At 46.9% G+C, this 12,738-nt stretch overlaps 1 protein-coding gene and 5 non-coding genes across 7 annotated transcripts in view; all 6 read right to left on the bottom strand.

Moving 5' to 3' along the window:
• The window catches only part of LOC119176671 (unextended protein), a 418,752-nt gene that overhangs the window by 2,613 nt on the left and 403,401 nt on the right, over positions 1-12,738 (bottom strand). The window contains exons 1-3 of one of the 2 annotated variants that reach the window (XM_037428029.2): positions 4,390-4,491; positions 3,879-4,331; positions 2,439-3,823 (exon numbers count right to left, since the gene is read on the bottom strand). In XM_037428029.2, the coding sequence (XP_037283926.2) occupies positions 2,439-3,823; positions 3,879-4,243 (1,750 nt within the window). In that variant the 5' untranslated portion in view covers positions 4,244-4,331; positions 4,390-4,491. Of the gene's footprint in view, positions 1-2,438; positions 3,824-3,878; positions 4,332-4,389; positions 4,492-12,738 lie in introns of those variants that run through there. The other variant, XM_075877136.1, reaches the window with a different exon arrangement.
• On the bottom strand, positions 11,513-11,585 carry TRNAK-UUU (transfer RNA lysine (anticodon UUU)). Its single transcript has one exon. It is a non-coding gene; the product is annotated as a tRNA-Lys (tRNA).
• TRNAK-UUU (transfer RNA lysine (anticodon CUU)) lies at positions 11,725-11,797 on the bottom strand. The gene has a single exon. It is a non-coding gene; the product is annotated as a tRNA-Lys (tRNA).
• Positions 12,149-12,221, bottom strand: TRNAK-UUU (transfer RNA lysine (anticodon UUU)). Its single transcript has one exon. It is a non-coding gene; the product is annotated as a tRNA-Lys (tRNA).
• On the bottom strand, positions 12,360-12,432 carry TRNAK-UUU (transfer RNA serine (anticodon ACU)). Its single transcript has one exon. It is a non-coding gene; the product is annotated as a tRNA-Lys (tRNA).
• On the bottom strand, positions 12,572-12,644 carry TRNAK-UUU (transfer RNA lysine (anticodon UUU)). The gene has a single exon. It is a non-coding gene; the product is annotated as a tRNA-Lys (tRNA).

The following is a 12,738-nucleotide window of genomic DNA, read 5'->3' as shown; positions in this document are numbered from 1 at the left end:
CTTCCTGTTGCACAACAGTTGGACGGCACCCCGCCACACCGGAAATGTTCGGGACCATGCCAATAGCGTTTCTCCACAAGTTATAGCGACAAATTTTGACGTGCTGTGGATAATTATGTTAGCTATAAATTTATTTTAATTCGTTACAAACATTAAACTGATGCTGGTACAGGATGATGCTTGAGTGCATTTCATAGTGGACTTCATTTAAAAAATGAATAGTCTACACCATCAACAATACTGCGCATTTTGAATATAGGTTGGCTCTCCCTACTAAAGTGCTTTAGTTGCTTAAGTTATTTTACGCAAGGATGACAATAAATAAAAAAAAGAATTGCCTTAGCGAGAGTCTTAATACTTGAACCATTATTTTAAATTCATTATATACTATATTACTTTATTTAGGAGGGCTCGGACCTACAATAGAGCAGATAAAACTTCCGGGGAGAAAAACGACCTAAAAAAGCACTGATTGCCATTAAGGACATTACTCCCTTCATTCGCGCTGCATTGGGGTTTTTCCGTGTTTCCAAAGATGCTCTCAAGAGACGCATAAAAATGGTGGAATCTTGAAGCCAATTCGTTCAAAAACAAGTCTTGGGATGGATATTTAACTGCTTCTCCAATACCATATTTGAAAAAAAAAGCAAGTGCTAGAAAATATGAACCTAGCACAGTATTTATATTCATTGCCTCACAAAGCAAGGCGAACAAACTTAAAAACCATGAAACAACGGAGCAGTTCTGCATCAAAACGGCAAAAAGAGGTGAAAATGATACGTCGAAACATATCTAGCCTTCAATTGTTCAATGAACCATTGAGGTGCACGCGTCAACAAAAGACAACATTAGCACAAATAAAACCGGCAGTGTTTCATCTATTAGGAGTTTTTTTTTTAAAGATTTCGTCTACTACCACAACACCGCGTTTTGTTTAGATTCAATGCGTGGAGTCCAAGGACTGGGCTTGTTAAATCTGCGTAAGGGCCCACAGAGGGAAGTTCAAGTCTTTCCACTGCAAAAACGGAAGGATTGGATTTTTTTCGCACTGTCTCGTTTTTCCTCAAGCAGTGTCTCGTTTTGCCCCGCAGGTTTGGGCAAAGGGATACATCTGGAGCATATTTTTATTTATTATTAAAATAATGCCTTGAACGGTGGTAACATCGCAATATTTATGCAGCACATATACCTTGTACTCAAAGAAAAGTTTCTGCATTGAAGCTTACATGTAACGAGTAAAATAAAAATAAATATTCCCTGTTAATTTTTTTTCGCATTTTACCCCACCCTACATTGAATATGAATTAACAAGACCGTTGCTAAACTTCAACTGCTTCAAAAATCAAAGTCGGAAGTGTGAAAAGTGCACAAGCGCACCATAGTGACATCACTAAATCACATAAAAATGATAACATCGTTGAAAATTACTGTAAAAAAACGAAATATATGCGAGAATCATCTTCGACAATAGCACCTTCGAGAGGGATAAGGGTATGAACACGAAGCAGCAGCTCGTTAAGTCTCCACGTCGCTCCCTGAATTGTGCCTAAACGCACAGTATTTGTCAATGGGAGGGCTGTTGAAGGCGGGTATAGTTTTCAACTAGTCCGATTTGCAATTTTAATGTGCATGAGATATGTCAGCGGGCGTTTTCATGCGATTGATTGATATGTGGGGTTTAACGTCCAAAACCACCATACTGTTATGAGAGACGCCGTAGTGGAGGGCTCCGGAAATTTCGACCACCTGGGGCTTTTTAGCTTTCATGCGAGCTTAGAGTGCAGGTCTGCGACGTTTTGAACTGCATGAGTGCAGTAATTTGGATATCCACGTGAAGGAATCCTCCCTGACAGTCTTAAGATTGAGCAGCTGGTAAGCTCCTATAGGTTTCGACTGAAGTTGCAAAGCGGTCTTGTTGCTGCGGAATTTCTGAATTATACGGCAGCGCAAATAAACAAGGACACAAGAAAGGCCCCACGAAGTCACTGTATGCGTGCTTGTCTCAGTGTGCCTCTCTTTTTTCCTCGTTTATTTGCGCTACCACACAGTTGGAAAGCTCCTAGATATTTTGATCACCACATCTGCTTGCATCCGTCCGCGTGACCGCCCGCTCGGCCTCTAGGTAAAAAAAATTAATGCGTAAACGTCAAGTTCCGCTCTCTCCAAAGCTGACACAAGAAGTGATTGTATGAGAAAAGGAAGTAGTAACACTGTAGTCACTTGTCCCGAATTTCCACTATTATGTGGTATAAGATAATTGAAACGTGGTTTTCAAAGCTTTAAAAAGATGTGCGCCCATTTGGCAGGACCTATACAGTCGTGTGCGCGAACTAATTCCGAATATGGTCGCTAAGATGGGGCCGTATCTGCATTTTGCTACGCTGCGTTTACTTATTTGTGACTGTTTCAGAACCAGGAAAACAGGAATGGCAACTCACTTAGCACGTCGGTTTCGTCGATGATCTCTGACTGAATGATCTCTTCAATGACGTCCTCGAGGGTCACGAGGCCCGTCACGTGGTAAGAGGGGTCGCGGTTTTCAGCCTGCACCAGCTGTCGCACGAATGCCATGTGCGAGTGGCCCTTCTTGAACTCGCGCAGCAGCGAGTCGAGGGTCTCGTCCTCGAATACGAAGCTCAGCGGGTGCTTGTAGAAGCTGCACACCGTGGCCAGTGGAATGGCGTCATCGGGGTCGACGAACGTCAAGTCCTTGGTGTTGAGGAGGGACACTATGTTCTGCTTGGTGTCTTCATAGACGGGAATGCGCGTGTAGCCGCGCTTTACGATTTCACTCATGGTCTCAAAGTCGAGCACAGCGTCGTACGGGAGCATGTACACGTCTTCGATGCGCGTCATAATGTCAGCTGCCGTTTTCTTCGTCAGCTCCAGAGCACCGAAGATGATGTTCAGTTCTTCGTTCTCAAGTTGCGCGTAATCCTTGGTGATTCGAAGATATTCGGTGAGTTTCTCGCGGTCAAAGACATTACCGATCTCCTCTCCAAGCACAAAGTCGAGCAGCTTGGATATTGGCCATGACAGAGGAAACGTGATTATCATAAACAATTTGGTTATCAATATTGTCCGCGCCCCAATGGCGAGTCCATATCTGGAGCAGATGGCCTGCGGAATGATCTCTCCCATCAAAACAATGCCTAATGTGGACAGGAGTACTGCCCCCGGTCCTGAGCTCAGCATGCCGTCCAGGAGAATGGTGAAGCTACTATTGACGCACACATTGCCCAGCACCAGCGTGCAGAGCAAGTAGTTTCCGCGGCGCCGCAGCGGCAGTATTTTTCGCGCGTAGTCGCGTTCCTCGGGAGTGCCGCACGACTCAATCACTTGTAGCTCAGTCTTGTCGAGTGCCATCAGGCCGAGCGTCAGTCCGCTGAAGAGGCCGGACCAGACGAGTAGCATGACGATGAGCACCAGGTTGATCCACACGGGAACCAGCAGGGTCTCGCCCGCTATGGTGACGAGCGGGTGGCCGCCTTGGTGCACCCAGCGACCGGAGAATGACACGCAGAGGTAGTACTCGGCCGCACGGGGAAGCTTGAGGCTGATGCGCGCCGCGAGGCCACCGTGGAGCGGTTGCAGCTCCCACGTGTCGAGGAGAGCGTGCTCGCGGCACAGGACTCCACGGGTCGCCCTCTCAGTCGTAAGCGTGATGCGCGTGCGCTCCGTAAAGTTGAAACCCAGCAGCAGGAGCGGCACCTCCTCGCCCACAGGCAGCACCATGTAGCCATCTTTGTTGGTGGTAGCCGCCATCTCGCCGCCGCTGCCACCACGCACGCCGGAAACCACGGCCACGTCCAGGTCACCTGTGCTGCGAAGCCGCGCTTGAATGAACGCCATCTGATGCCTTACTGTGGCTTACTTACGCAGTCAAGCTGACAGCAGAGCCCTGGTGAATCCACTTCTCGCCCTTTCGCAGGCATAGAAACCAGCGGCCTTGAGACGGCAGTACTACCGTGGCGGAACCGTTCTCGCCCGTGGAGAATGGCGGCAGCGCGGGCTCCTGATCGCAGCTGCTTCCACGCTCGGCGTTGAGTGGCGTGAAACTTACTGCCTCATAGTCCAGATCCGAGCCGAGCAAAAGTAGCGAGGTCTGCTTACCCACGGGCACCGGCTCATCGCTGCGCCACCTGCCGTCACGTCCCAGCACGAGCACGCCGTCAATGGTGGCGACCACAGCGGCCGCCGCCGCTGCGCATAGTACCACCAGCAGAGCGCTGGCCGCCACCATAGGGGCGCGCTCATCCCATCGCCGTCGCCCACGGACGCGTCTCTTGGTCTGCCGGGCGCGCCGGCTGGCTGGGATGCCGTGGCACCACCTGCGCAAGGAACCACAATGAAGCACCCATTTCGCCACACATGCTCACATCACCGTACCGCCATTCAGCCCGGCGCCCTTTCGAAAAGGGTCGTCGTTGCTCTTCAGGATCTGCTGAGGATGTTCTTGTTCGTTATTAGCCATGACGCACACCCACTGCGGGGGACAGGCCAAGAATGGAGTGGTTTTATGAAATAGCATGTAGTTTCAGAATAATGAATGTTTTATAATAGACAGATTACAAAGTACATAGGAATTTACGGTGCTCGATCTAATGTACATATTTGTTTGAAAAAAAAAACAAAAAGAAGAACAAAACGAAGCCATCTTTTTTAAAAAGTAAAAGTTGATAAAATAAACGAATACCCTTATTTCTTGTTCTTGTTCACCTATTGCCCATGGCGCATACGCACTGTGAGGGATTGGCCAATATTTGGGTGGTTTTATAAAATATTGTGCAGTTTTAAAATAATAGATATTATATAATATAAAGATTACCGATGACTTGGGAAATGGTGGTGCTTCATTTAATGCATTTAAATATTTAAATAATGAAACAAATTTATTCTTAAAATGGAGCAATACTCTGATTTTTATATGTATATAATGTTGTAGACACGTTAGGCTAATAATAAAGATTGAGTAATCAACCTATTAGTTTGATTAGTACAGTCCTGGACGGCCGCGCATACTGTCGCGCTGGAGAACCCAGAAATAGAAGCTTTAAAAGATGAAATGACAGGCACTGATAAATACATACCAATCACCCATAAAGGTATTTCTAAAGAGGTTTTGATTTTTATGGTGAACCATCTGCAGGTCAAAAAGAAATGATCTATTGTTTCTAGTTCACCACAGAACGCGCATAGTGGCGAAGGCGCCTGAGAAGACCTGTGTTTGTAGAAATTTAGATTTGGCCTGGATGTCATGGCTCCACCGTTATCTTCTTCGGTTTTAATATGTAATTATAATTTACGGTACGTACACTATAACAACAACAACAACAACAGCAACAACAAAACAGAACTGCGTTGACGGACCTAAAAGTTATAGGGACATTTTCCAGGAATCGCAGGATTGCAGCATTGAAAAACGCATGCGGCCAACCATAACATTCTTATTTCGACAAAAGGGGAAAGCGAAGTTGACCAAGCCAGCATTTCATACTGGTTTACCAAAGTCAAGTTTATTTGCAGGGCGAATAGTTTATTGCAGGGCGAATAGTTTTTTTCCCGGGCCACGCTACATTAAATTGAAGTCGAACTCGTGCACCATTTGGTTTCAAATCATCGCTTATCAATTTCCGACATCATGCGTCCTCATTTTTCAAGGTTTCGGCAAACACATCTCACTTTGCGCCACATCGTCAAGGATCTTGACTGGACTTGCCTTGGCTTCTCACTTTATTCTCGGCCGCTACTGAATGGGCTTCCCTTTAGCACCCATTTTACACAATACGGCAAAACAAGAAATTTCACAGAAACTCGAGAATATATCTTCCAGGGCGATGTGAGGGGACGCTATTAAAAATGCGCTGTCGGGTGGCATGCTTGGGAACGACGACAACAGATAAACGGAGACCTGTGTTTTGTATACCGAGTGCCAAAGGAAGAAAACAAAAACATATTCTGCTGTGGCAGAGCTAAATGTGAAGGGAGGAGGTGGCAGAGAATTAGCAGTGTAACGTCGGTCGTCACAAGAACGGACCAACTGAAGGTCCGTGTGAAAATGAATGGACACGAGACGCTGCTTGTAATAAGAGCGCATGAGTAACACGGGATGGTTGTGCAGTGCATGCTTTATGTCAACAGAAATCTTGGGCTGCCGAAGATAACACGAGACAGTGCGATCTTTCGTCACCGCTTCTCACACAGCGCGCATCGGTAACGAACGCGCAGCGTCGCGACCGTCCTCAGCCTCAGCGGTGTAGTTCGAGAAATATGACAAGGAAGCGCGTGGTTTGCCTTGTGTACGCGCAGCTGCGCATAGCTGGCGAGACGGAGCGTTCACCTTGAGCGTTGCGAGATCGGGTGTCACCAGAGCGTCACGAGTTGATCTGGACCCTGCGCCAGGTGGGTGCGTTCTTGCCTTAGATACATGCAGCAGCGTCGTGGTATGGCTGCGCCAGTACACCTTCTGAATTCGTGAAGCTTTTTTGTTTTGTCTTGCAAGGTGTGACAGTGGAAACACCCTGGCACCCGCGAGGGCAATGAAATTTGGCCCTCGAAAGTGTGCCGATCGTCTTAACAACAGTGTCCACGATCATCACATTCGGCCCTCGAAAGTGGGCGGGATCTTAACAGTGCCGTAGGGTGCCGAAGCCTCGCACACATTCTCGTGTAGGAGGTTGTGAAGCAGCCGATGCACTTCTATGCCTATATAGATGGTTTTAGTGTTTGTAAACAAACCGGCTCGCGCCGAACGGCCTACCCTGCTAGACTTCCAGTGCGGCACTTCCGGCAATGCTTTTTCGATGGTTCCGCCGGTGTCTTCGTGGTGTGTTTGAATTTTCTGCTCTATTATTTCTGGCGCATTCCTTAGGATGTGTTTGGAGCAACGTCTTGCGGCTACATAAAGGGGCTCGCGTAGCACACGGCAGGCACAGGTGCGGCCACTTCTGCAGGTAACGCGGCTCGCGTGGCCGACGGGCGCCACGCAAGATATCTGTCGTGGTCTTCCGAAGAGCGCGGCCCCCTGCTTCATTTTACCTTTGATAGTGGTCGTGCCTATACAGACAGCAAATGCATAAATTGCAGGACAAGTTTGTCGAAAAACTTGATTGGGCTAATTTGATCTGCATGGCAACAATGTAGATGCGCTTTGAAGACGCGGACCGGGAATCGACAGCGCACACATGTCTTTTCCCTGTCCACATTTCCAAAGCGCACCCGCATCGTCGATGTGCAGGAGAAAAGTGAAGTTGTTCAATTCAGCTTTTCGACTAGAACTGAAAACCTTCCTCCTGTTGAGCCCCGAACAATCTGCATTTTCGTCTAAGCACACAACCTCAAAATAAAACGCCTATTTCACCATTTGTGTCACACCGGGCAATAATAAAGAGATCAGCAGTGATCGGAATTGCTCGCAATCCGTAGTGTTCGTGTGACTGAAAAATTTTAAAATTTACTGATGTGAGGACGCAAACTGTGGCAGAAGGGTCACGCGAACTATTATGTTTTACTCACGAGTAAGCTATTCATGAACCAAATTTTCAAGTTGAACCTACCTAAGCCGGCAGTTGATCTTCACACCGAAAAGATAAATGAGCTTGAATGCGGCGATGTTCATTAGCGACAGAAAGACAGACGATGAGTCATTTGCTCACACAGATGAGATCCGACTCGACGACGTCGCTTTTGAAAAAAAAATCAAATGCAACGACAACGAAACGTGGGCACCGTGGCGTACGCTGTGCGGTGATTAATGTTAAGCGCGGCTACTTTGTGTCCCGTTTGTTTCGAACAGAGCGCATCATTGATATAGCTCAAACTGTAAAATAAACACCTTTGCGATGGATTTTCAGCGTTAGCTTCCACATTTTGCTACCCATTTCCCGCGTCAGTACACTTATCTGCCACGGATGGAAGACGAGAGCGACTGATGTGTTCCCGGTAATGGGGGCCTTCGACTAGTCCAACGTCTGAGTATCGCCTCTGTGACGTTAGTCTGTGCTGAGCTTTACGTTACCTTTGATGAAATCGGCAGAACAAACCTACGCGCTCTTGGTGGGAATGCAGCTTTCTCGCGTGATCGCTGCAATGCAGTCACTCTTTATATCATCATCGGCCAGAAAATGAAACGTTTTGACTGGCATATAAAATTAATCCAGGCATGTAGACTGCATCCTGGCTTGACACAGCTGTGCTCGAGTTGCCAGCACTTCATTGAAATCATTTTATCCGCATAAAACATCGGAACACAAGCAGCCGCGGCCAGCAGCAAACTCTAAAACCACGCAAAAACAAGCTAAACCGGATGTTTCCAGGAGTGGTTTTCTGGTCAACGCACAATGTTGCCAGAGACCAGCAGGTTCTGGTGAAACCGTCTATAGCTTGGTTTCGCGGATTAATGACCATACAGCGGTGCTCCTTCACGTGGACTTCGTTTGCTCGCAACATTTCTTTCACAGCAACGCCATTCTTGAATGTCATGATCCATACGGGCCTCATCTGATACGCCGCTAGTGCAATCATGTCAAAAGCAACTTCAAAGTTGCCAGCACGCCCCTGAAGTGTTCCACACGATATGGCCTTGCACTCACATCGGCATGTAAAAACAAAGTGCTCGAAACAACTCGTTCTGTAGGTAGCTGTGGCAAAAGCACCTGATGATTGCTTGAATCCTTGAGAGTTGTTCTGATGCCGCGGCCCTGGTTAGCCGCTGAAGCCAACCCGTTGATAAAGAAGCACATGCCACCCCCGTTCGCCTACTTCGGTGGCCGGAAGTAGAATCCCCTAAGCTAGCCGGGCAGACTGCACTAGTATCAGTGTGCGTCACCAAGTGCATTTACGATCAGAAAGGTTGAGTCAAAGAGGAAAGGAGGGAAAAGAAAAGAAAGATTAATGATTGATATATGGGGATGAACGTCCCAAAACTACCATATGATTATCAGAGACGCAGTATTGGAATGCTATGGAAATTTCGACCACCTGGGGTACGTTAACATGCACCTGAATGTGAGCACACGGGCCTACAGCATTTTCGCCTCCAAGAAAAATGCAGCCGCCGCTGCCGGGATTCGATCCCGTGACCTACTGGCCAGCAGCCGAGTACCTTAGCCACTAGACCGCCGCGGCAGGGCAAAGGAAAGAAACAGTGGGCACAGATCAGACAAAAAGATTTAACGCCCAACCTGAGGCTTCAACCCAAGATCCTGATTCTCATGCTGCACCAACTGAGCTAGCCGGGCTTGTTTTTTATTGACGGTTTTTGGCCAACATAAGAATATACATGTTTACAGGAAAAGACAACGCACAATGTAGAACTTTCCTAAATGACCCCCTAATATGACGTGGTCACAGATATGTTGAAATGTGTCTATAGACAATAATGATTCCACAAGTGCAAACCATTGTGACGTGCAATCCTGCGAATTCTGCACCTCTACCAGATATCTTATTGTTTTTTTAAAGCATTGGCAAGGTGCTCTGGCATTCTCATCAAGTGTCTTACAGCCATTCTCGATTTCCAAATGATATGAAGAGCTATAAGCATGATCATGTCATAAGGCGTACCGTCATCAGTTTCTGTTGTCAAAAAGCGGATCCCATGGGCATCAAGCGGAAAATTTCTTTTGATCGTGCACTGGAGCACATCCCATAAGAAGACCGCATCCCAACATTGCAGGAATACTTGTTCAATGGTCTCCTCGTTTCTGCATAAGATACAGTGCGTGCCCCAGGGAACAAAAAAAACCCGTTTCAGCTATCGAAGACTTGACTGTCAGCATGCCTGTGTGTAGTTTAAAGAAATTCTTAATATCTGGTGGTAATCGCAAGGACGTAACGCGTTTTAATACGTTGGGACCATGTCGTACTCGATAAAGAGACCGATACAAGGGCATGGAAAAAGTCACATCAATGCGATCCTTGTACAGTTTTGTTTGTTGATTAAACTCAAGTATTCGAGAGAAAACCGCGTTGACATAAACCTACAAGAGAGCACAACTTCGCAAAGAAAGCCGTAAACGACTCCGAGAAAGTTGCCGGTTGAGACTACCGCGTTGGACAAGTGTTGAACCAGGCGAAGTTGACAGTAAGTGTGCAGGAACGGGTTTCTCACGTCCCTCAGAAAAAGAAATCGATTGGCAACCTGTCTCAAAAACAAAAGGGTCAAGCCCAGTCCTCAATTACACACTTGAAGAAATAAATTTGTGCGACTTGTTCTTTCCCATGACGATGCCCACATGAACACTGCAAACACACGGTAAAATCTTTGGATGTTAGCCCTTGAACAATATGAAACACTAAAGATATGCCAAATCTTACTCACTAAAGACATATTGCATATTGTGGCTTTTGAAAACATCGACCTATTTACTCTCTCCCGCAGTGTATCCATTCGCTTCTCCAAAACGAATCCCTGTCTCTGAAGCATTCAAGGGGGTCATCTAACTATTTCACCGGTTCGGCAACAAAAGGTATAATTCGCAAAAGTGTCGCGTGTTTCCGGCCAATCACCTTGCCAGAAGCCTGGGCATTCGCTCCAGTTTACTGAGCTACCGCTGACAGCGCAGGTAATAACACATTTTACTGCTTGCGTTACACTGTTTGAATCGGTGCGAAACATAGCAATACCGTCCGCATACGTAAAACGTCGGGCTAGAACTCCGTGCAGGTTAAACCCGTGAATAGAGTCATTCTTTACGACACTGATACAAAAGTACTTTATGTACAAACGGAACAATTGTGGCGAGAGGGCAACGTTGGCGAACCGAACGCTGCACTTGGATGCACTCCCCCACCTTCTTATTATTGATTGGCCACAGTGGGCAATCCTAATAGGCCATGACCACCCCATCTCTTATTACTGTATTTCAATTCACATATATGCAAGCATGCACAAGAAAATTTCAAGATGCACCCTGTCGAAAGCTTTCCCAAGGCTGATCAGGAGCATTGCCACTCGTGCGTCATTGCGTCGAAACACTCGAGGGAACTTCTTGCTGCGTATATATTAAAGATAGTCCGCCCTTTAATCCCATATCTCTGATACGGACCCACTAGCTTTGTAATGACTGTTTGCAACCTCTTAGCTATGATTTCCATCAATATCTTGCAATCTTCATTAGTGAGGCAAATCGGCAGTAAGACGTAGCTCTGCCGAGTGCCCGGGATTTTCTGATTTCGGTATTAGAATAGTGTGGAAGGATGAAAATGACGGGGGGAATACTTTCAGCTTGAACGCCTCATTGTATACGTGAGCTAAGACTGGTGAGATTGGTATTGTCCAATATTCAAAAAAGGTTAAAGTCAAACCATCAAGGCCCGGGGCTCGAACCCATGACCATGAGATTAAAAGATTCATGCTCTACCGACTCAGCTAGCTGGAAAGACAGCACGTGTTTCAGTTTGCGTCACCCCGTGCGTTTATGGTCAGAAAGCTTAAGTCAAAAAGCAAAGGAGAGGAAGGCGAAAAAAGATTGGACAAAAATCCGTGTAACAGATCAGAAAAATAGTACAGCGCCCAACGTGGGGCTTGAACCCATGACCCTGAGATTAAAAGCCTCATGCTCTACCGACTGAGCTAGCCGGGCAGACAGCACCCGTTTCAGTTTGCGTCACCCCGTGCGTTCATGGTCAGAAAGATTAAGTCAAGGAGCAAAGTAGAGGAAGGCGAAGAAAGATTGGAAAACAATCCGTGTAACATGGGAACAGATCAGTAAATAAATGCAGCGCCCAACATGGGGCTCGAACCCACGACCCTGAGATTAAAAGTCTCATGCTCTAGCGACTGAGCTAGCCGGGCGGAAAGTACCCGTTTCAGTTTGCGTCATCCCGTGCGTTCATGGTCAGAAAGCTTAAGTCGCAGAGCGAAAGAAAGGAAGGCGAAGGAAGATTAGAAAACACTCCGTGTAACATGGGAACAGATCAGTAAAAAAATGCAGCACCCAAATTGGGTCTTGAACCAACGACTCTGAGATTAAAAGTCTCATGCTCTACCAACTGAGCTAGCCGGGCAGACAGCAATGGTTTCAGTTTGGTTCACCCCGTGTGTTCATGGTCAGAAAGATTAAATCAAAGAGCGAAGGAGAGGAAGGCAAAGAAAGAGTGGAAGACAATTCCTGTAACATGGGAACAGATCAGCGAAAAAATTCAGCGCCCAACGTGTGGCTCGAACCCACGACCCTGAGATTAAAAGTCTCATGCTCTACCGACTGAGCTAGCCGGGCAGACAGGCCCTGTTTCAGTTTGCGTCACCCCATGCGTTCATGGTCAGAAAGTTTAAGTCAAAGAGCGAAGGAGAGGGAGGCGAAGAGAGATTGGAAAACAATCCGTGTAATGTGGGAACAGATCAATAAAAAATGCAGCGCCCAACGTGGGGCTCGAGCCCACGACCCTGAGATTAAAAGTCTCATGCTCTACCGACTGAGCTATCCGGGCGGACAGTACGCGTTTCAGTTTGTTTCACCCCGTGTGTTAATGGTCAGAAAGATTAAGTCAAAGAGCGAAGGAGAAGAAGGCAAAGAAAGATTGGAAAACGATTCCTGTAACATGGGAAACGATCAGTAAAAAAATTCAGCGCCCAACGTGGGGATAGAACCCACGACCCTGAGATTAAAAGTCTCATTCTCTACCAACTGAGCTAGCCGGACAGACAGTACCCGTTTCAGTTTGCGTAATCCCGTGCATTCATGGTCAGAAAGCTTAAGTCACAGAGCGAAAGAGAGGAAGGCGCAAGAAGATTGG

The sequence above is a fragment of the Rhipicephalus microplus genome, chromosome X (genome assembly GCF_043290135.1).
Source record: "Rhipicephalus microplus isolate Deutch F79 chromosome X, USDA_Rmic, whole genome shotgun sequence".
Classification (NCBI taxonomy): domain Eukaryota; kingdom Metazoa; phylum Arthropoda; class Arachnida; order Ixodida; family Ixodidae; genus Rhipicephalus; species Rhipicephalus microplus.
This window is presented reverse-complemented; position numbering and strand designations above follow the sequence as displayed.